We start from the raw sequence: 21,452 nt of genomic DNA, 5'->3' as shown, positions 1-21,452 counted from the left end.
TTGAAATTCCTGTCAAAAATCTGCATGGGGGTCCATGGAATTCTATCGAAAATTTGTCTATGGGCATCACTGGTCCTGGACATAATTACGCGCACAAACTACTGACAAACACGTGAAGATGTCACTACTAAGTTCACTCAACTGAATATTCCCTTCTCGTTTTAAATTATATTTTGAAATCTAGTTAACACTAAGTAACCACCTATGATTTTGCTTGAAAATTCTAGATTTTTCTCACTGTAGTACTACAAGATTAACTTCTGTCTCACAATCTTACCTTCTTATCATGAGTTCTCATCTGCCCATAATAATTTAACGCTTCGTTAGCCGTTGCAAACTGTTGACTGTGCAGCATGTAACAGCATACCATAACACCTGTACGACCCTGCAATACAATCAGTTATTTATTGATATTAGAAACTTCAGTATTTTCAAACAATTTTCACCAAAAAAAAAAAAAAAAAAAAAAAAAAAAACAACTTTTCTTCAGAAAAATATAAATCCTCCACCAATAAATTACAATGCTTGTAGACCATTATACGAGGGGGGGGGGATTGAAAATTCATAAAATCACCAAGAAGAAATAAAAATGGAAACCTATCATTGTAGTCATTAGAAAGGACATGTACTGTGAACCTCTCATCCCGTATATGATCATTTTATCATTGTTATTTCCTTTGTTACATGTTCTGTAAGAAGATATGGCGGAGGATCTAAGGAAATTCGAGGAGAATGAGCTTCGAAGTGTGCTGTAAGACAAATTCTCTACGGAAATTCATAAAACTTTTGCAGGATACTTTGGGGGAACACGCTCTTGGAAATACAACAGTAGCGAAGTGGGCGAGGCGTTTTAAGACTGGTCATCGTGAGACTGAAGATGAACCTCGCTCAGGCAGGCCTTCAAGTGCAATGACTACGGAAAACATCGACAAAGTGCATGACATGATCATGGAGGATAGGTGCATATCGATCAATAACATTGCTGTATGTGTGGAGATATCGCGTGAGGGTATGGGTGTCATAATAGCAGAATATTTGGACATGCGGAAAGTCAGTGCCAAATGGATCCCAAAATGTTTGAATACTGACCAGAAGAGAACACGGATGCAGATGTCACAGGAAATTTTGCAAAAGTTTCAAAACCCTGGTGAGTTCTTGCGCAGTCTGGTGACAGAAGATGAAACATGGCTGCGCTACTATGATCCAGAGACTAAACGGCAATCCACGGAATGGCATCGCAATGGATCTCCTCGACCGAAGAAGTTCCGAAGCCAAAGATCAGCTGGGAAGGTGCCTGCATCGGTGTTTTGGAATAAGGACGGTATCATCCTTATCAAATATCTTAAAAAGGGTGAAACCATCAATGCTGGAGTTTATTCCAACTATTTGATTGAGCTGAAAGAGGCAATGAAGAAAAAACGTCGGGGAAAAGTGAGCAGTGGTGTTCAGTTTCTCCAGGACAATGCACCCTCCCACAAGGCTCATCAAACCATGCAATTGCTAGTGGATCTGGGCTTCACCTGTGTACCTTATCCACCCTACTCACCTGTACTGGCCCCTTCTATCATCTCTTCCCACATTTCAAAAAATATCTCAATGGCAAACATTTTCCATCCGATGAGCCACTCATTGCGGAGGTGAGGGCTGGTTTGCACAGCAGGACAAGACCTTCTATTTGCAAGGATTAGAAATGTTGCATCATCGTTGCGAAAAGTTTTGGGGGGAATACCATTATATTAAAATGGTTCTTCCTGGTAAATTTCTTCTTGGTGATTTCATGAACTTTCCAGTCTCCCCTCGTGCAATTCTTGTGTTCAATATAACAGTAACATATTCCAATATTCTCAGTTTCCTTCTTCCGGTAACGGCCCAATAATCAGACGTATCAGTATTCTTTGTAAAGCAAAAACAATGCGAGAACGTAGAATTAAAGAAGCCTACTATACTCATAAAATACCTGCACTCAATTTAGACAGAGAAGACATAAATGCAATTTGGAGTGATCTTTTTATCACGTATTTCCGCCAGTTAGAAGAAAAAAGAAAAAAATGAATAGTGATCAGTAAGTGGCGAGTACCATTTAGTGACCTTCGACAAGAAGTTGGGAGCTTCATATTTTTATTCCTTTTTAACCTATTCATATTTTCTTTTCCATGTTTTAAATTTACTTCGATTTTAAGCTGATGATGGAAACCGTGTTTTCCGCAAGTGCTACTTAAAGAAATACTTTGGTTTGCGGTAAGTACTAGCTTTTTACTTATATTTCTTTCTAAATATAATCACCACTTGCAATACACAGTGACATTAAGATTTTTGTTGATTTAAAAGAAAACAAAAATAATTATCCATATAAACAATGGTGTGAATAATAATAATAATAATAATAATAATAATAATAATAATAATAATAATAATAATAAATACTGCGTAGGCCAGAGCTCGACAAATCCCGGGCGTCATGGCGACTGGAACTACGACCAACACATTTAGGCTTATATATTAAATTAAATTTGTACTATTGTAGGGCCTGGTTTTTCAGAACTGGCGCTTAAGTCAGAATATTCTTTTCAGCATAACACCGTTATTAAAATGAAGGAAATAATAAAAAGCCATTTTTTGTTTAACGTCCCACACTTACGCACCGAAGCTAAAGGAGAACGCCGAGAAAACCCATACACGGTGTCTTTCCACCACAAAAATCATTTGGCGCGGTTGGGATAGGAGCAGGTACAAGAGGTGAGCAGTCTATCCAGCCTAACTTCCCCCTAAAAACGATATAGGAAATTAAAATTATATGGCAAAATACGCAGTTGATGAACTCCCAGATCAGATACTGATTGTTTTAATACAGTATTAGTAGTTACTGTAATCTTTTTATGTTTATGTCCTCCTCCTAAAAATACCCAACAATATTTTGAGTGATCACACAACATACTAAGATCCAGAACAATCTCAAAATTCTTACTATATGTCTCTGATACACTTACCTTCCCAGCTTTGCAATGAACAACAGCTACATTCCTTGGATCCTTAGATAACCATTCATGAACGGCAGCACAAAAGGGCTTTATTAACTCAACTTTAGGAGGATTGTGATCGTCGAACGGATAAGTCGCAACTCTTTGATGGAACTTGTTAACATCATAAGATCGCTCAGAACACCTAGAACGAAAAATTCAAATATTAACGAACTCTTATTAGAAAACTAAAGACAGTCTTGACGCAACAATGATGAAAAATAATGGTTTATGGGATTTAGGAACAGAATTCGTTAACTGAAGCCTTTCACAATCTGAAAAGACTAACGCTCCTCAACGTAATATGCTTATCATTTATCATTTATCTCATCATTATTCGTAATTCCATTTCATGGTCCTGGATATGATCTCTATGTTGCAATTTATGCTAGCCCCCTTCATTTCAGTCTTCGCATCAGCAGACTATATCTTAGTTTTCATTTCTAGGTCATGTTGTTTGTAAAGTATTTGTTACAACATTATCCTCGTATTCATTTAGGGGGAACGAGAGAAATAGTTCATTCAGAGCTTGTCAAAGTTGCCGCTATTTTAATTCCTTAATAATTATTATACTTTTACGCTTCCATAGATTATACAAATTGAGTCTCTACATACTTACTTCTTACGTGTGGCTCAAACCTGAATGAGTATCAATTGTTTATCCCCTCTCACATCAGACATATTCAACCTTAAAAAATCTGATTATAAATTAAAATTGGTTCTCGGAAAAAAGTTAAAAGCTCCTTTCTTTCTTTAATAACTACTGTACTACATATGATAAATGGGGGGAATAACGGACTCTACGTCATGCAAATTCCCCTTAAGGTGAGAACTCAATGATATAAAAAAAAATAAAAAGTGGATAAGGGAGCGGTCTGGGTAGCGTAGTTGTTGACTCGTATTTGGGAAATTCTGGTTCGATAAATTTTCACTTTCTACATTAAGGACTATTATATATACATACAAGTTATTATATACTTAAAATCATCCATGAAAATAAAATTATGGTCACTTTATCATCAAATAATAATAATAATAATAATAATAATAATAATAATAATAATAATAATAATGTTAAATATATGGAATTAAAATAATTACTCGGATATTTTTTGTTCTCTTGCGAATAATCGCAAAATCCAATGTTCGAATTTTAACACCATTGATTATTATAGTACAACTTAAAGTTTGGTTAAAACATTGTTGTTTTAAGTGTTAGGATCATCCCGAGCTATTTCATTTCACATGATGGCATGGAAATGCTAAATGGCTGACTCGCATGACATAAATAAATATGACCACTACTTATAGGAGAGAAATGAAAAAAAAAAAAATTTAACTTAGACATTCTACAGCAGTGATCATAGAAGAAAGAAAGAAAGAAAATAATACAAATTTCTGAGCCGATCGTGCAATCAGATTTAAAATTTGGATCACTTTGAAGTGGGTTGACCCTGGTCGAATTTCAAGAAGTAGACTTTCCACTCTGACGGTATAATATATATTACACAACAGCAACTCCATTTAATTTTATGCACTAATTACAAGGTTCAGTAAGAAGTAAGCAAACATAAACATACAATGAAATTTACATCAATTTAAAGGAAATTTTATGCAGAATGCAAATTAGGTTACAGAAGTTACGCATATCTGCAATAATGGGCGATACATTACACAATGTGACAACCATTCTTAAAGGAAGTTAAATTTAGGTTTGTACAAGTAAAACCTGGACTTGAGCTAATATTTCCTACGTAACCAAAAAAAGTTCTTGCCGGTTTTGAAATCCCATTAATCATGCATGCACTCAGAGATAAGAGACGAAAGGACGCATGTGCCTACCAAGCGATTGGAAGTTAGTCTGACCTTCGACCTTCAGTAATACAGACACGTTGCGCACATACAGTAGTCATAGCTCATCCAGCGTCGAAGAGAAATGGAGGTATCGAAGCAGCTTGTTCACGTGTGTTTGTTGTATGACTTTAAAGTGGGCCTGTCAGTTGCCGCATCAAGTCGCTACATGTCAGGCCTTTGAGGAAAATGCCATTAACCAACCAATCGCCAGGCATTGGTTCCAGAAATTTCGTTCGGGAGATGTGAGCTTTTCGAATGAAGCTCGCAGTGGACGACCACATGCGTTGGATGATGAGGCCCTGAAAGCAGCCATTGAGGAAGACAGTGGTCTAACTTGTGGCGAAATTGCAGAAAGGTACCGGTACCATGTTTCTGCTGATACAATCATACTGCATCTGGATAGGATAAGGAAGTCATACAAGTTAAGCAAATGAGTACTCCAAACATTGTAGGGAGCCAACAAGGAATAACGAGTCACAACTTGTTTGTCTTTGCTCACTTGGCGCTTGAATACACCCATCTTTGATCGCTTGCTAACTAGTGACGAAAAGTGTGTCCTCTATGACACTTCCAAGCGTGCCTGGCATTAGTTGTCGCCACGTAACTCTGTTTTTAACACCTGAAGATCACCTCTGCACCCACAAAAGGTTACACTCTCTGTATGGTAGAATTGTGAGAAAGTAGTGTATCATAACCTCTTTCCACCTGGTCACACCATCACTGCTGACTTCTACTCTCAGTAGTTTCAAAGATTGCAGCGTGCATTGCGGCAGGAGCCGGAATTGATGAATCACAACGGTGTGCTGGTCCTACATGAAACTGCCAAGCCACACGTGACAAAGAGGACAAGCAACTTGGCTGGGAGACATTGTCTATGTCATGCACCATATTCACCGGAGCTGGCAACAATAGATTACCACCTATATCATTCCCTCGACAACTATCTCCGTGGGAGAACGTTCGCAAATGAGGGAGACCTGCGGAACGCACTCACGGACTTCTTTACATCCACGACTGACGAGTTTTATAACCAGGGTATTGTGCAACTACAGAAACGTTTGCGAAAGGTGTTGGATGCTGACGGAGATTACTTCGAAACCTAGAGGTATGTACCGTCCATTGTATTGCTCTTTGTTTATCACTGCCCTACAACGGCAAGAACTCTTTTGGTTACCTGGTAATCGGATATCCACGCGATCTGATAACTACTTTGCACCCTTTTGGCACAGAGTTCACAAAGTTCTGCAGTTTCTCTACTTGAATGCAATATCGCCAAATGGCGTTTATTGTTTCAATTAACTGATTTCCAATTGTATGTGTCCTTGCACCAACCATAACCTTTAAATCACATCATAAATCTTTAACAGACTTTAAGTTCGGGAAATTACCAGACCAAGGAAGTGATGTAACATCCGTCAGGGCAGAATTTTTAATTCAGGCACGGCGGCAAGGGGCAGAATCGTCTTAAAAAATAAGGGGTTCACCTTGAAATCTCTTCCTGAAGGTATCATTTTGTATGTTTGTGCATTAACAACACCATAAAAAATATGGATTCTACCAACCTTACTGGAAGAAAACATCCCCAAATCAGGACAGTTGTAAGGTATTTCGAAATTTTAACAGTACACGCAGTGCTTAGTCAGACGTCGGATAAAACCTGGAACGTGTATCATTCTCATAAATGTTGCTTTTTGTTTCATCACTGAACAGTTCTTAGCGCCATTGCTCACTAGACTAATCCTTGTAGGCATTGCCCCATTGCACACGTCCTGTACATTTTGTATAAGACATGGCTTCTTCACAGCACTGTGTGGACGCAAATCCATCGATTCCAACTTGTTTCTCATTGTACATGAACAAACACTGACACCAGATGTTTCCCACTGTTGCCAGATGTTCCAAGACCTTGTCATAACTAAAATCTGTCTGCAAGACACAACAACCGCAATGGCACTCTTCTGTCTAGGAAAGGATTTCACTTTTCGATCACATGTGCAAATACTTCCACTTTTTATGTAACCAGTTTCCGAATCTTAGCCAACTGCTACCTACTGTGCTTTTATGCACTTTCATAATCTGCAAAATCTCAGTATTGGCTTCGCTACACACAAATAATGTTCGAATTTTACTGGCTTTTGTTGATATTGTGTCACACCTTTTCCCCATTCTATGTCAGATTTAAATGAACTGTGTCACTTTTCTTATAAAATGCAGTACAAACATTTATGAAAGGAAAACAAGTTTCACTACACGTTCGAAAACTTCAACACTCTAACATTGAGGGATTGATTAAGTAGTCGAGCACGGACCTCACAGTAAGCTAGACCGGGTCGGTCATGAACATTCGGAAAGGCTGATTTGCGTATCATTTACGTCACATTTTGTAAAGTGTCAACCACTGTTGCAGATATAATTCTATAATTTAATTTGCATTCTGAATAAAATTTCCTTTAAATTGATATATATTTCATTGTTATGTTTATGCTTACTTAGTACAAACTTCTTATTAAACCTTGTAAACGCATAAAATTATATGGTGTTGCTATTTAGTTTTCCATTACTGTATATAAGTGAACTCTAGAATTGGTATAATAATAATAATAATAATAATAAAACAAAATTATAAAGAAGTCGAATCCGTAAAAATCTGTCATGAAACCAGCTACAATTTTCGTTACATTGGAGAATCAGTTTAAGCTAACGAACATGAAGTGAGAGTGACAGTGATATGACTACCTTTGTTTTCTGAACCGACATGCATACATACCATACTGTCCCAATTTTTATGCAGATAACCAGAGTCCAACTGAGTTGACTGATTTTAATTCTCCTACCTGATCTTAATTTTATAAATCCCTAACATATACCCTTATGATTTTTTTCTTTGCGTTTTCTGTGTGTGCCATTTACACGAACAAATGATTGGCTTATGCTGTTTTACGTTTATACATCAAATACATTTTGCATCTCATCACGATATTCATTCAAGTTTCTACCTGATTTATATTATAAATTAGTATCAAGCATGCATTAATATCCTTTACTTTTAAAATAACTTCGTACTCGTACCCCAAAATTTTATTTACTTATTTATCATTTTCGAAATTCCAATACAACACTCGTCCTCGGCTCACTTATCGTGGGAAGTTTATCAAAGGGAACGTTTTAGGATGGCGTTCAACCTGATCTAATAGAGAATCCGCATAGGAAAGAGTTGTCAGGGTTGGTGGATGTGGTTATAATGAAGCAACCATGGTCAGTTGGATAAATAATGTCAAAGTTGTTGCCTCGGTGAAAAAGAGAAAAAAGTGATAACAATAGGTATACCAAGTCATTATGAAGTTACGAAGATACAAGTGAGTTTGATTTTCAATTGTAAAAGTACGGTAGATTTCTAAAGTATGCAAATTAAATACTGACACTAGAGATGGATTCAGAATACAAGAAGTAGGGATATATATATATAAACAAATGTAGGTGCGTTTTTTCTTCATGCTGCTAAGATAATCTTTGGATATCAACTTTCAAATTCCAGTACCCTCAAAATTTCATATTTTGACATTAGATTTGTTTGGTCCTTTTTTAGATATGTTATCATTTATTAACATACATTCTTAGGTTTGTTATTTTAAAGGAAAAACAAATATTTTGTACATACTACGTAACAAATGGAATGCAAATTAGCTACATCTTTATGTGATATCTTAAATGAAGGGTAACGGGAAAAAACAAGGAATGTCCATATGCGTGCTTTTTCGGTTGCTTTTTGCTATCTGTAGGTAACTCTTGGTATAGTAGCCTCAGTCTATAGACAACCACTTGCTCACAAAGGGAAGCCGCCCCGTGTAAGGTTTCTTTTCATACTGTCCTATTTGGTTTTCCTCTCACTTGAAAAGTAACTGACAGGCAATAAACTGAACCCAAACCGTTGCCAAATCTTTGTCAATGATCTTGTTTCTTTGACACAACCTCTCCCACACACAGTGTTAAGATACATAGATAGAAGAGAAATAGAGGATGAGAGGAAAAGGTAGGCACTACATATGGCAACGTTTAGTTTTTTCTTCTTCCGTAGCGACCACAAACTTTATGACGGTTTCTTTGTGCTAAATTCAGTCTCCCGACTGGCTATCGTCTGGGCGCGCCTTCTATACTATTTAACTGTATATGTCATGCATGCGTAGATGTAGATATCAATGTAAAAAGGGGCAAAAACTATGACTAACCCTATTCTTATTACGCTGTTTTCAATATTAAAACGCCGTTTTCTCGAAAATGCAATTTTGTGACATTCCTTCTTTTGGGGCCGCGATGGCTCAGTGGCAAAGCGTTCACCTCTGGTGCTTGGGGTCCCGGGTTCGATCCCAGCCCCCGCGAAATGAACCTTGGGGTAGACAAACACCGTGTGCGTGGGTTTTCTCGGAGTTCTCCCGTTTCCTCTCACTTTCTTCATTCCACCATTTCATTCATTACTCATCATCACTGTCTCCTTTAGCCCTACCGGCATAACCGTAGGACGTAAAACTCAAAGATTTCATTTCATTTCATTCCTTCTTTTTTCCTCTTACCCTTCAAATATAAAAAGCTGCTAAAATTGATTGTTCTATTCTCTGCTCTACGAGCTCAATACTCTTATGCACACCAAAATTTGCTCCTGATGACAACATGAGACAGGGAAGACTTAATAATCGCCTCAGTTTAGTATTTAGTAATACATCTAGAAATTCCAGTTGCAATAAAGAGATAAGATTGGATATGGAACCTGTTCAAAGGATACTTAACAAATATCAAGAAGTCTCTCGAGAGGTTTCTTGGACTCTCTTATAATTATTACTATATAGGAATCAATATTGAAACTGGAAGTTCTACTAGTTTTTAGTACTTTTTATTTCCGTAGAAAAGACCTGAGATGAAATCTATTTTTTAGATACTGAATCGATATCAAAAGATGTCGTCGCTCCTGTTACCATTTCGCACTATAGCAGGAGTTTTCAAACTTTTTGCAGTTGAGGCTCCCCCTCAACCACCAAAATCCGAACGCGCGTCCCCTGTGAAAAATGAAATTTGTCAACACCAAAAATGCATGTGTCCCTAAAAGAAAGACTTCACTATGATAAACTATGTTTCATTTATTAATTACTAATGGAAATATCTCATTAACACAGGTGATCTACACTGTACACACTGACTACGCCTTTTAATGTTATCAACCGCTGTTAGTAATTATAAATTGTGGTAAGTCAGATATTTAGTTAAAACTGAAAAAATACGAACAGCCAGGAAATTTAAATAATAAAAACCTGCACATTTAAATGTTGAGCGAAGTCAATGAGATGTATGAGCTTGTTTTGAGTCACATAATTTATTAAATCTCTGCACTATTTTTAAATGACAAGACGAATCTCTTTCTGGAGATTTATTTTTTACCTATATTTGGATTTAATCACCGTCATGGCTGAAAATCCGGTTTCGCAGAGATAGGAAGTTGCAAAAGGAAGGAGCACTCGCAAGGCCTGATCGTATGTGGAACAAAGACAGTAAAGTATGTATTACTAACGAAGAAGGGTGCAGACTTAAGTATGCGTGTTGCATTATAAATATGTTCCTTTGTAGGATCTTTTGAAAACCCCTGCACTATAGGAATCAATATTGGAAGCGGAAGTGATAATACATTTTACTATTTCCAGCTGCAACAGAGAAATAAAGGAGATGAACTATTCTTAGGCACTGAATTCATATTTAAAACTGTTTCCCACTATATATTACCGGTTTTACACTATGGCCATCTGTGTTGAAATTTGAAACATCTATTTTTCACTACTTTTGCTTGGAATAGAAGAGGAAAGTCGCAATGGAATCTATCCCTGGGATGCTGAATCGGTTCCAAAAACCGCTTCTCACCATATCTTGCCTTTTTGCGCTGATATCTGTCAGAGAGACGGACGGACATGCCGTCCTATGAGAATTCTTATACTTACGCACAGCATTTTTTCAGTCTATAAAAATTACACATTAACAGAGAATACTAGTAACAGTTATCCAGACGAAGGAAAATGTAAATAGTTTTATGATAAATTTCTATGTATAGTCATTTGCTTCTACGTCTTAACCTATTAAGTGTCCGTATTAACAGTTTTACCAGTTCACTTTTCCCTATTGACCAAGAAGTCCGTCAAAGTTGAAAATATTACATCATTATCGAACATTCGGAAAAGAAAGATGAGCACGACTATTTGTTGTTAATTATATATTATACCACATCAGCGAATTAAAGAAATAAAATTAAAATACTTACAAGTTGTATACGAAGTAATGATCCTTGTGTTTGGATTCTAGGAACTTCACCACATCGTCTATATGATTCCTGTACATGCTTTCAAGCTTGACTGCAGGAAAGCCCATAGCTATTAAGTTATCCCGAATGTCTATTCATTGAGTTAAGGATAAAATCGATATGGAAATTAAAGTAAAAAAACAAACACACATTATAAGAACGACAACCAAATACTAGCAAAACAATACATAGCTACCAACACACACACACACGATCATGGTGTATATAAAAATTACACATTAACATTTAAAGTCACGCAACAAAATTTACTATTTGTCAATCAGTATACCACGTTAACAGTTAAACCCTTTTTAATATATCTCCCACATAAAGATTCATGAAAAGATACGAAGTAGATGAACCACATGAAAATAACCTAAATAGACTAAATTTAATCTACAGCAACACGATGTTTCTGGGTACAACTTAAGTTTACTTAATCATATTACTCAGTGTACAAACAACTATAAAGTATGCGACGCAATTTATAACGAAGTATAGAAGATGCAAAAGAGAAAATAGTCGACATATTATTCGTAACTGGAAGATATAACTAATTTTATTGGGTTAAGATAATCCGTTGATTATCCTCATCTTTGGATAAGAACCTTAGACCGTTGTACCAGCAGTTAGTGAGAAAGGATTAACTTACCCACGAATAATCTGAAGTTGCATAGCACTATGACGTTTACATGACGTCATGTAATATAATACGTTTGGTCGGCTAAAAAGTGCGTGTAACACCTGAAAACTGATTTGCATAGCATGTTGTAACTTCTGGTACTAGATATGGAAAGAAAGTGAGCGAAGTTCACTCCTTGGGAAGATTTGATAGATTGATGTTTAATGGGGAGGTCCACATCCAGGATATTTGTTCCCGTCACGATCAATACGTCTGCTCAAAAACAACGCGACCCTGTTTCGTCAACTTTTTTAAAACCCAAATTTTGGCTTAACTTTACATTTGTATCGCCAGTTGATCATGCTGCATTCCAAAAAGTAGCACTGGTGCTGCAAGTAAATATTTTGAAAGTATCATCCGTACTACACAATATGGACCTTTTAATTAAGTAAGCAAAGTTTATTTCAATATTTCACTGTTTGGTTTGCATAATGTTATCAACTGGAGATGCTAATAAAAATCTATACACATCAGGTTGTTACATATGGTGGTAAGGAAAAGTTACTGCTTGACATTGGTGAAAGCAAATTAGCATTCGATTAACAGTGCACCAGCTTTTTTTATTGTAGAATCTGGATATAACTTGTAGAACATGCCAGCAAATTTAATGTAAGGATGGGAGTAATTCAAGTTTATGACATACATAATTAACTATTCACATTTACTTTTGTGTGTGTGTGTGCGTGTGCTTATTGCTGCTTCGTGCTTATTATTAGTATTTAATGTAGCCTCCGAAGGCATTTTCAACTCAAAGCAAAATTATAAAGTTTTAAAATGCCAATAGGACTGTTAAATGAACGAATGGAGCAGTGCATGCCACAAAAATATAATTAAGCCCAAGTGAGTGGCACGCATTAGAGTAGAATTTCATAAACACCTTAAATGTGACATAAATTTAACCTACTATGTCCACCTGTACTAGGTGGCCACTAAAAACGAAATTTCTTCAATTCACAAGCTGTGGTAAATAAATAAATTTTAAAATAAGTGATATAATTCAGTAGTGAGATGTACTTCAATCGTTCCATTGTTGTAATGACAGATTATAAGTAAATATAACTCTTAGGAACAATTGGAATAACTACATAAACATCCAAATTATTTATATAATCTGTAAACAATCCTACAGCAACGATGAACAAGATTAATCTCCCGTTTTCGGCAATTTATCTTAATCCGATGATCTGTCGAAATAATCTTCAGATCGGTGTTGATGCAACACATTATCTTCACTTTGATAATTAATTTCAGGTTTATTCAAACTCAAGATTAATTCTCGGTTAAGTACTTTTGGGCTGAGGAAATTTCAACAACTATGATCTACTAAACATTACTAAGGGAAAGATAATTTATCACAGAAAGCATAACTAGGCCAACGAAAATTTAACGAAAGAAATTAACGTATGTTAATAATAATTAATTAAACTTAACATTTATTGCTTCTTGCTAGGATTTTCCTAAACTGTTTCGGCAGATTCGCCAACCTTCATCAGTAGAGTAATCTTTTTCTGAAAAATTATCTCACGCCACATAATAAAATTACATCTCTTACTTTCTGTATCTAGCAAATTGATGAAGGAAGACGTAACAAATATTATTAAAGAGGAATATAGAACCTCAAAAATTCGATGTGAAATATGGCTCTCCCGAAGTGAAATAACTAATGCGCTACACTCTTATTGCTGTAAATTTCACTTTAAAAGATTTGGTTATTCAATTGATAATGACTAAAGACTATACTGACTATTAGTAAGACTACACTGGTTATTAGTATGTTGATCTTTGTTTAGCAAGATGCAGCCAATTTAACTAATTAACAGACCAACAAGTCACTCACCTTTCTTCGAAAGCCTTCTACTCATGTCTGTGAATAGTAGTGAGTTTTATAAGAGGATAACCAGGCTCTAGTTCAAAAAGTAGGGTTTCAAATGTCAGAAACTATAGTTCCCGCTCGATCTGAGTGCTAAGTTTGATATTTTTGTCGGAATTTATATGAAAAGGTTAGTAGATTTTCGAATTTTAGGGTGCCATTTTTTTCTTTTTAAATTTCCATCATTTTTCAAGATGGCCCCAAAATGGCTAGATTTCATTAGAAGAAGCCTATAGCACACACTATCATGTCAGAAATTCCGGAAAATTTCTATGTATTTTTTCCGATCATCACACCCTGATACAAAATCCGTCCTTAGTTCAAATGTTTATATATATGACATAAGCAGTCTATGGTGTATATCCCTTTGGGGTCCTATGGTACAATTTGTACCATACGCGTTTTTCATGGTACATTGCGTTATTTTTCTATTTGAGCTTTTTCGTCCGGGTTTTTTTTTGTTTGTTTGTTTGTTTGTTTTCCAAGTCCAGAGGCCTTGTAGAAGACATTACGTATGGTTTCAGACCGTCCTGCGTCCAGACATAGGAGGTGATGACGTCATAAGTCAAAAATTTCTTTTCTCATTTTCTAAGCCTATGTTCAATATTTTTTGGCGGGCTTATTTTTCTACGTAGAAGATTGAAATTTTGCACAAACATTCAGTCCACCGAGTAGTATTTACCAGATTTTTTTGTTCCGATGTCAGTGCTAAAACAGGGGGGGGGGGAAACCAGAGGGGCAAAGGGTTAAAAAAAAGGGATTTTTTACCCCCAAAATCCCGTTTTTCGTCATTTTCCCGCCTTACATACATGATAGGACCACGTGAGTCATACCGTCTGAAAGGCAGTTCCATTCTGAAGAGAACGACGGTCGAATTATTATTCTAGGGTAATTAGGGCCGCCTCAGTGAATTTTTATCCAAATATACTTCTGTATAGGGTAAAAGTGGGGCATGGTAGGGAAATTTTTTCTGGCGGGCCTATTTTTTCACGTAGAAGATTGAAATTTTGCACAAACATTCAGTCCACCGAGTAGTATTTACCAGAAGATTTTTTCCGATTTCTGCGTAAAAACAGGGGGAGTCCAGAGGGGCAAAAGTTGAAAAAAAGGAAATTTTGCCCCCAAAAATCCCTTTTTTCAGGAATTTCCCGCCTTAGATACATGATGCAGACATGTGAATGGTACCGCCTGAAAGACAGTTCTATTCTGAAGAGAATGATTGGCGAATTATAGTCCTAGGGTAATTAAGGATGTCTCAGGAATTTTTTCCCCTGAGATCATAGTGTTTTATGGTAATTTGGGGCATTGTGGGAATTTTTGATAAAAATTCTCCCGCCCTACTATTCAAGATAGAAACTTGAAATTTAGCACACACATTCAGTATTCCAAGTACTATTTATCAGATTTTTTTTTAGATGACTACGATCTCACAGGGGGGGTCCAGGGGGGGCCAAAGTTCGAGAAAAAAATTTTTCCCTCCGAAATTTTCACTTTGACATTTTTTTTACCCGCTTTTGGTATATGGTATGAGCATGCAAGTGGTACCATTTGAAAGTCAGCTCTATTCTGAAGAGAATGAGGTATGAACCATGATCCTAGGATAAATAGAGACGATACAGTAGCTGCTTGACTGAAAGTCTAAAAAATAGCCCAAAAAGCCAGGATCCTTTAAGGGATATATCATACTATATAAAGTTTCTTGTGAACTCTCTGACTGCCGTAATTTTAAACAAATTGAAACCCAACTAGGCACAAAAATTGGCTGTATCAATATCTCGGATGATTTCGTTAGAAAGAATGAACGGATGAAAAATTTCAAAATGGCGGCCCTTTGAACTTTTAAAAAATTCTTAATTTTTACAGTTATAAACCAATCATCACCAAATTTAGTCAAAGGTTGAACGTTTACAATATATTAGAAGGGTGTGAAGATCAGAACGATGTTAAAAATTTCAAAATGGCGGCCGTTCAAAAAATCTGCTGTCCTTTACGGCCCTGTGCCAAAAGATGTTATTTGAATTATTTTTCTATTGTGGGTGTCAAGTAATAGGTTTATTGGAATAAAATGAGCAGATATAATACTGAAAATTATTTTACTCCGTACGATTGCGGATGGAGTATAATACTGAAATTACTGCTCTTATAATACTGGAATATAATGCTAATACTGACTCTCCATATAATATATATATATATATTTTTTACCCCATAGTCCATACATAAAGACGTGCGCTCGCATATACAGGGTGTTAATGAACTATACCGACAAACTGTAAGAGGTGATTCCTCACATCAAAATGAGAGAAAAAGCTCATATGGACCTATGGCGGAAAGTGCATAGTTTCTGAGCTAGGTATTTTTTAGTAAGTTTATGTATTGGCAGAAAAAACTGAACTGTGATTTACTGTTCTATTCACTGTCATCAAAACAATATCCATTTCACATTTATAATCGTAGGTATTTGAACAGTCACTGCATTTGCAGTGAGATGTGGAAGGTAGAGAATTCGTAAGGCACTTGCAATTTCCTTTCCTGCATGAAACATTTCATCCACATTTGGTATGTTCAATGACACTTAATGGTGCTGGCAGGTTTATTGACTTTACAGGTGCGAAAGAGCCGTCCTTAGTAGTTTCCCATCCATTTCAAGATAGAAGTGGTAAAAGTGGTTTGGGACAATTATAGTCTTTTGCAATCAAAGAAATTACATTCGATCTGAGTATGTGTGACTACTATTGTTGGCTCCAGAGCTACTATTGTTGGTGGTAATTTTTCCCCTTCCAGGTTTTTAGTCGAGAATAAGTGCCATCTTAACTTTGAGACAGTGTAAATTTGACTGCTTTTGGAGGATGTCATACAGATGAATTTTTCAAATACTTGCAAAGCCACTTAATGAGTCAAAGCTTTCTTCACCAAGATGCTGAAAAACTGTTATTATATCACTATCACTAGGAAGACTTCGATAAACTTTAAACCACTTTTCTTTCGAGATGCCAAAATAACTTTCCTCCCGGTCTCCTCCCGTGAATGCATGTAAGCCAAGCCAAGTCATCAATCCAAATACACTTTTCACGAACATTGATTTTTCTACTCCTTTCCCAGTGAGAAAATTGGTATCACCTTTGACTGAATTGTTGGAGACTAAGTCCATGAGCAAAATAAACACATTACACAGGTGGAATCACATCAACTTCTTTCTCAATATCATATTCCTGAGAAATAATGCTCAGCTTAGGGCTGAAGAGACCTGGCTTATTGCCGTATGTCTGGGTTCCACAGCAAACCACAATATTAAAATCACTAGCTGCAAAAAAATTTAGTACTGCTTTTCTAAGGTATTCTATTAATTGAACTTTCGTCCCATTGTGTGACAGAAAGGTTTCCATGCTAACTATCTTTATGTTTGACGTGTCTTTGATTAAAATTTTAATGGGAACTGTTTGGCCTAGCTTTTTCATGCGAGTTCGTTCTTTCAATGAATTGTCAATGTATCTGTCAAAAATTAGCCTGGCTTCATCGTAACCAACTACCATATTTTGAATGACTCCAACAAAAGCCTTTGCGAGATCTGCACAAGCATTTATTGATATCGTTTTTCTTACAGACTGCACTATAGCCATACCACCAATCACGCATCCTCTTATTCTGCATGGTAGCCGAAGAGCATTCTTGGTAATGAGATGGCGATGCTTCACTGATAACTGAACATGAGCTGTACTTTTCTATGGCAGACGGAATATGAAGACGAACTATCGAAAGAGAAAAAGGACCATGGAAAACTGAAAACTCATAATTTCCTATTACATCTTTCATGTATGAAACACAAAACGCGACGGCCATGTTGGACGCCATCTTGGAAGAAATACAAAATCAGTAAAGAGAAAAACGGCAACCATAATTTTTCAAATCTACATACTAAATACTATACGCTGAAAGAATAAAATCAAACTTAGCACGTAACTCAAGCAGGAAAGCTTATGAAACACAGCAACGGCCATGTTGGACGCCATCTTGGAAGAAGTACAAAATCAGTAAAGAGAAAATGGCACTCATAACTTTTGCAGGCCTTCCAGCAGGACATTGAACCTTCACCCGCCAACCTTCCAAGACTTTTCCAGTATTCACTGCAAATTTTGCAACTGGAAGTATTATTTCTTTACATACCACCTCTCCATACATTCTGAATTACCCTTTTCACGTTACTTTATCTTTTGTTTTTATGATTTCTGTGCAAACAATAGAATTTGAACAAGGCATTGAAAATAGTACAAACGCTGCAGCTTCAATATTGTTAGAATCTAGAACATATTCGCACTATCTTAGAAGAAATAGTTAACTGTTATTTATAGGATTATCATGGCATTTAACACTTTTTACATGTCGTTTTCATACATAATTTTGAATACACGCAAAAATATTAACTATTTCTCTACCTTCCTACTATTCTTCTAATTATTTTATTTACAGATGAACTTTATTTTGACATTATTTTTCATTATTTCGTATCTTTGTAATTAAAAAAAAAAAAAAAGAAAAAAGTGATAACTTATTTCTCTGAAATGAAATATTTGAATCTAATTAAGCACTGAATTATTTGATCAACGTTATTTTCTTCTCTTCTGAAATAAATAATGTAACACCACTTTATTTATTGTAACACTGCAGATTATACATACACTTCTAACAACTGTTACAAGAAAATGCTAACATAGCTTGCGTTATAAGAAACTACAGCATGGCAAGGTTCCTCAGCTAAGCTTCATTGAGGAAGACTAAGCACATAGGAAACAACGAAAAAAAGAATGGATATGGGAAGATAGGAAAAATCAAACTAAAAAATAATAATAATAGTGAGGATTAGTGAGTAGTCCCTCAGCTAAAAAATGCTCAGGTACATTTAGCATATTGCTAATGTATAGCAATTTAGCCCTTGGCCTGTATTTTTAATAATCCAATAACTGAAAAATATAGGAAATAAAGGACGAGATTAAAATATAGGACAAATATACACAAATTTCCAAATAGGAAAAAACACAAAATAAATAAAAATTAAAAAATAGCTGGAAGCCCTGCTTTTGAATCAACATACTAAATACTATACGCTGAAAAAATAAAATTAAACTAAGCACGGAAAACTTATGAAACTCAAAACGCGATGGCCATGTCGGACGCAACCGTGGAAAAAATACAAATCATTAAAGAAAAAATAGCACCCATATTTTTTCAAATTTGCATACTAAATACTATATGCTGAAAAATAAAATAAACTTAGCACGTAAATCCAGCGTGAGAACACATGACACCATACTAACCTTGTGACATGCAATATTAAAAAAAAACTAAAACGTTACAAGAGCGGCACACTGGAGGTTAATGGGAAAAAGAAAAGCTATCGGAGAGGAATGGTTATTACATACTTAATCCTATGACAGTACGCCATTACTTTCATCTGTGAATTTCTCGCAAAGTTCCACTGAACGGTTCAAAGAGAACTCTGTGTGTATTTAGGAGGGGATCGAAACCTTCAACTCCGTGATAACGTCGCAGCCATACGATGTATTTCGAACAAGTAATTGAAAATTTGACTTTTTTCAAGGACTTTATCGCGAAAAAGTGTTTAGATGAGTATCACATCCAATTACGTGTGATTTCCAATAAATATAAAGATCAGTGTTGGCAACTCCAGCAAACCAGTCGCTAAATTCAACAGATTTGGCAAATGGCGACAACATTTTTGTAAAGGTGACTAACGACTTTTCAGCAACTTTTGAATTCTTGGAGCCAAAACTAGCGACGCTTTTTTAAAAAATCGATATTACTTACTGAGTGATTGTTAACGAATTGGAGAATAAAACAAACGCGAATCATTATGTGAGCACCTTTGAGGATAATTCGGGAATAACTCAGTTTCATACACCATGTGTGCCGAATTGTTGTGTAGTTCACAATTTTTAAAGCGGAATACAATTTAAATGATATTTCTTTTCTAACTAGTTAAGTACGGGGGCCTTCAATGTTATTTTATTATGTGATGTTAGAATAAAAAGGTAACTGAAGATTTCCTGATATTTGTCGTTTTTCCCAAGGAATTCCACGTGAGAGTTAGTTGCTGAACACTATTGTTTTCCCAACACATAAGAGTGAACGGTCACAGCAATCCTCAGTATTCACTTTAAACTATTTGGAGGAAAGAAAAAATAATTATAATAATCTCTTTTTTTTAAGAATCTTAATCATTAACGAACCATAGTACAATATTTACATGTAGAAAATACGCTACTAATCTGCAAGCTGCAAAATTCTGCATTGCGCTGCAATTTTGCTTCCTAAAATTATTCAAGATAAAATTGAATATCAGAATGAATTATTTATGAATATAAATACTTGATCTCAAGTTATATGCACTCAGTATGACAAGGATACCATACTATGTAAGATCTTTCAGTAGTAAAGTGCTTCTAATCAAGGAAGTTTTTTTTTTTTTTTCGTTTTATATCTTTCCAAATAGAGCCTATTTTTCATTTTTGTTCCTACTTACAGTATTAACATCTATCTGAAATGCCAATTCTTAGCATATGAAGGCTAGGTTTATGGCAAATATATGAGTGGTGGTGCTTTCCATTTCAACTCAGGGAATAAAAGGTAAAGTTATACCGTCATCTCAGATATTGTTGAGACATATTTTATAGAAACTATACACATTTTTAAGGGACTCGCAGTTTTTTGTTTTGCCGGAAAAAAAATTTCCCGCAAAGTAATGGGTCACCAAAGACGGGGAGTACAATTTATGAATTGTAGAAACCATGGAAAATGGTCAACTTCGGAGCCCCACCATTCAGCTATGGAGATAGATAGAGTTATAATTCTTGTTGTGGTATCTGCATTGGGATACAAATAAATTATATTTTGTTGTAATTTGGATTACGCATGCGTATCTTTTTGTACGTAATTCAACAAAGGAACGACAGTTTATCTGAGAAGTCGAAGTACGCTGTTTTTTTCGACCAATTCCGGTTCGAATTTTAAAATTCTGTTTTCACGGTTGGTAAGACAGACCTAGTTATCCACTTTGCTTGGAGGTTATAGATTTCCCGCTGAGCACATGAAGGAAGAAAATACATGTTCTATCCCACTAACAAACATTTTAAAAGTCGTTAATACACCTGTACCGGTAGACAGCACAGGAAGGTCACACAAAATAAGTGTTTTTGATACTGAGGAAACCATTCGTCGCTTTTCATGGAGGACACACTAGTGGTAAGTATTTATATTTGCATATAAACATTTGTGTAAGCATGCTAGCATATTGTTTCATTATACACAAATTGTTCCATTGCGTTATTACTGGATGGATAACATAGATTTCGACTGTGCAGCAGTGTTCATAATCGATCTCATTTTGCGAATCAATGTTGTCCTTTTCTGTTTTTCGATCAATATAATTTAACGATGGTAACTAATGTACTGTATGAGCACATGTTCTGCGAACTTCGCAAAGGTGAGAAATGAATTATCGGCGACCGAAGCATCGTCTTCCGTCAAATTTCAATATTCCGCGACGTGCCTCGTGAACACAATTTTTCGGAGGAAACTTTTAGCCATAAAATCTAAACCAGTGCGTGGTCGAACATAAAGACTTGGTGAGCCTTTAGAACACATACATAGCTAATTTATGCTGAAAAATTATATTTTTTG

At 35.8% G+C, this 21,452-nt stretch overlaps 1 protein-coding gene across 2 annotated transcripts in view; it reads right to left on the bottom strand.

The window, feature by feature from the left end:
• Pten (phosphatase and tensin-like protein) overlaps positions 1-21,452 on the bottom strand; it is an 81,634-nt gene that overhangs the window by 53,945 nt on the left and 6,237 nt on the right. For both annotated transcript variants that reach the window (XM_081759691.1, XM_081759690.1), the window contains exons 2-4: positions 11,167-11,296; positions 2,988-3,162; positions 278-385 (exon numbers count right to left, since the gene is read on the bottom strand). In XM_081759691.1, the coding sequence (XP_081615817.1) occupies positions 278-385; positions 2,988-3,162; positions 11,167-11,296 (413 nt within the window). The remainder of the gene's footprint in view (positions 1-277; positions 386-2,987; positions 3,163-11,166; positions 11,297-21,452) is intronic.

This window comes from Thermobia domestica, chromosome 5 (genome assembly GCF_964235325.1).
Source record: "Thermobia domestica chromosome 5, izTheDome1.hap1.1, whole genome shotgun sequence".
NCBI lineage: Eukaryota > Metazoa > Arthropoda > Insecta > Zygentoma > Lepismatidae > Thermobia > Thermobia domestica.
Note: the sequence above shows the minus strand (reverse complement) of the source record. Positions and strands in the feature narration are given on the sequence as shown.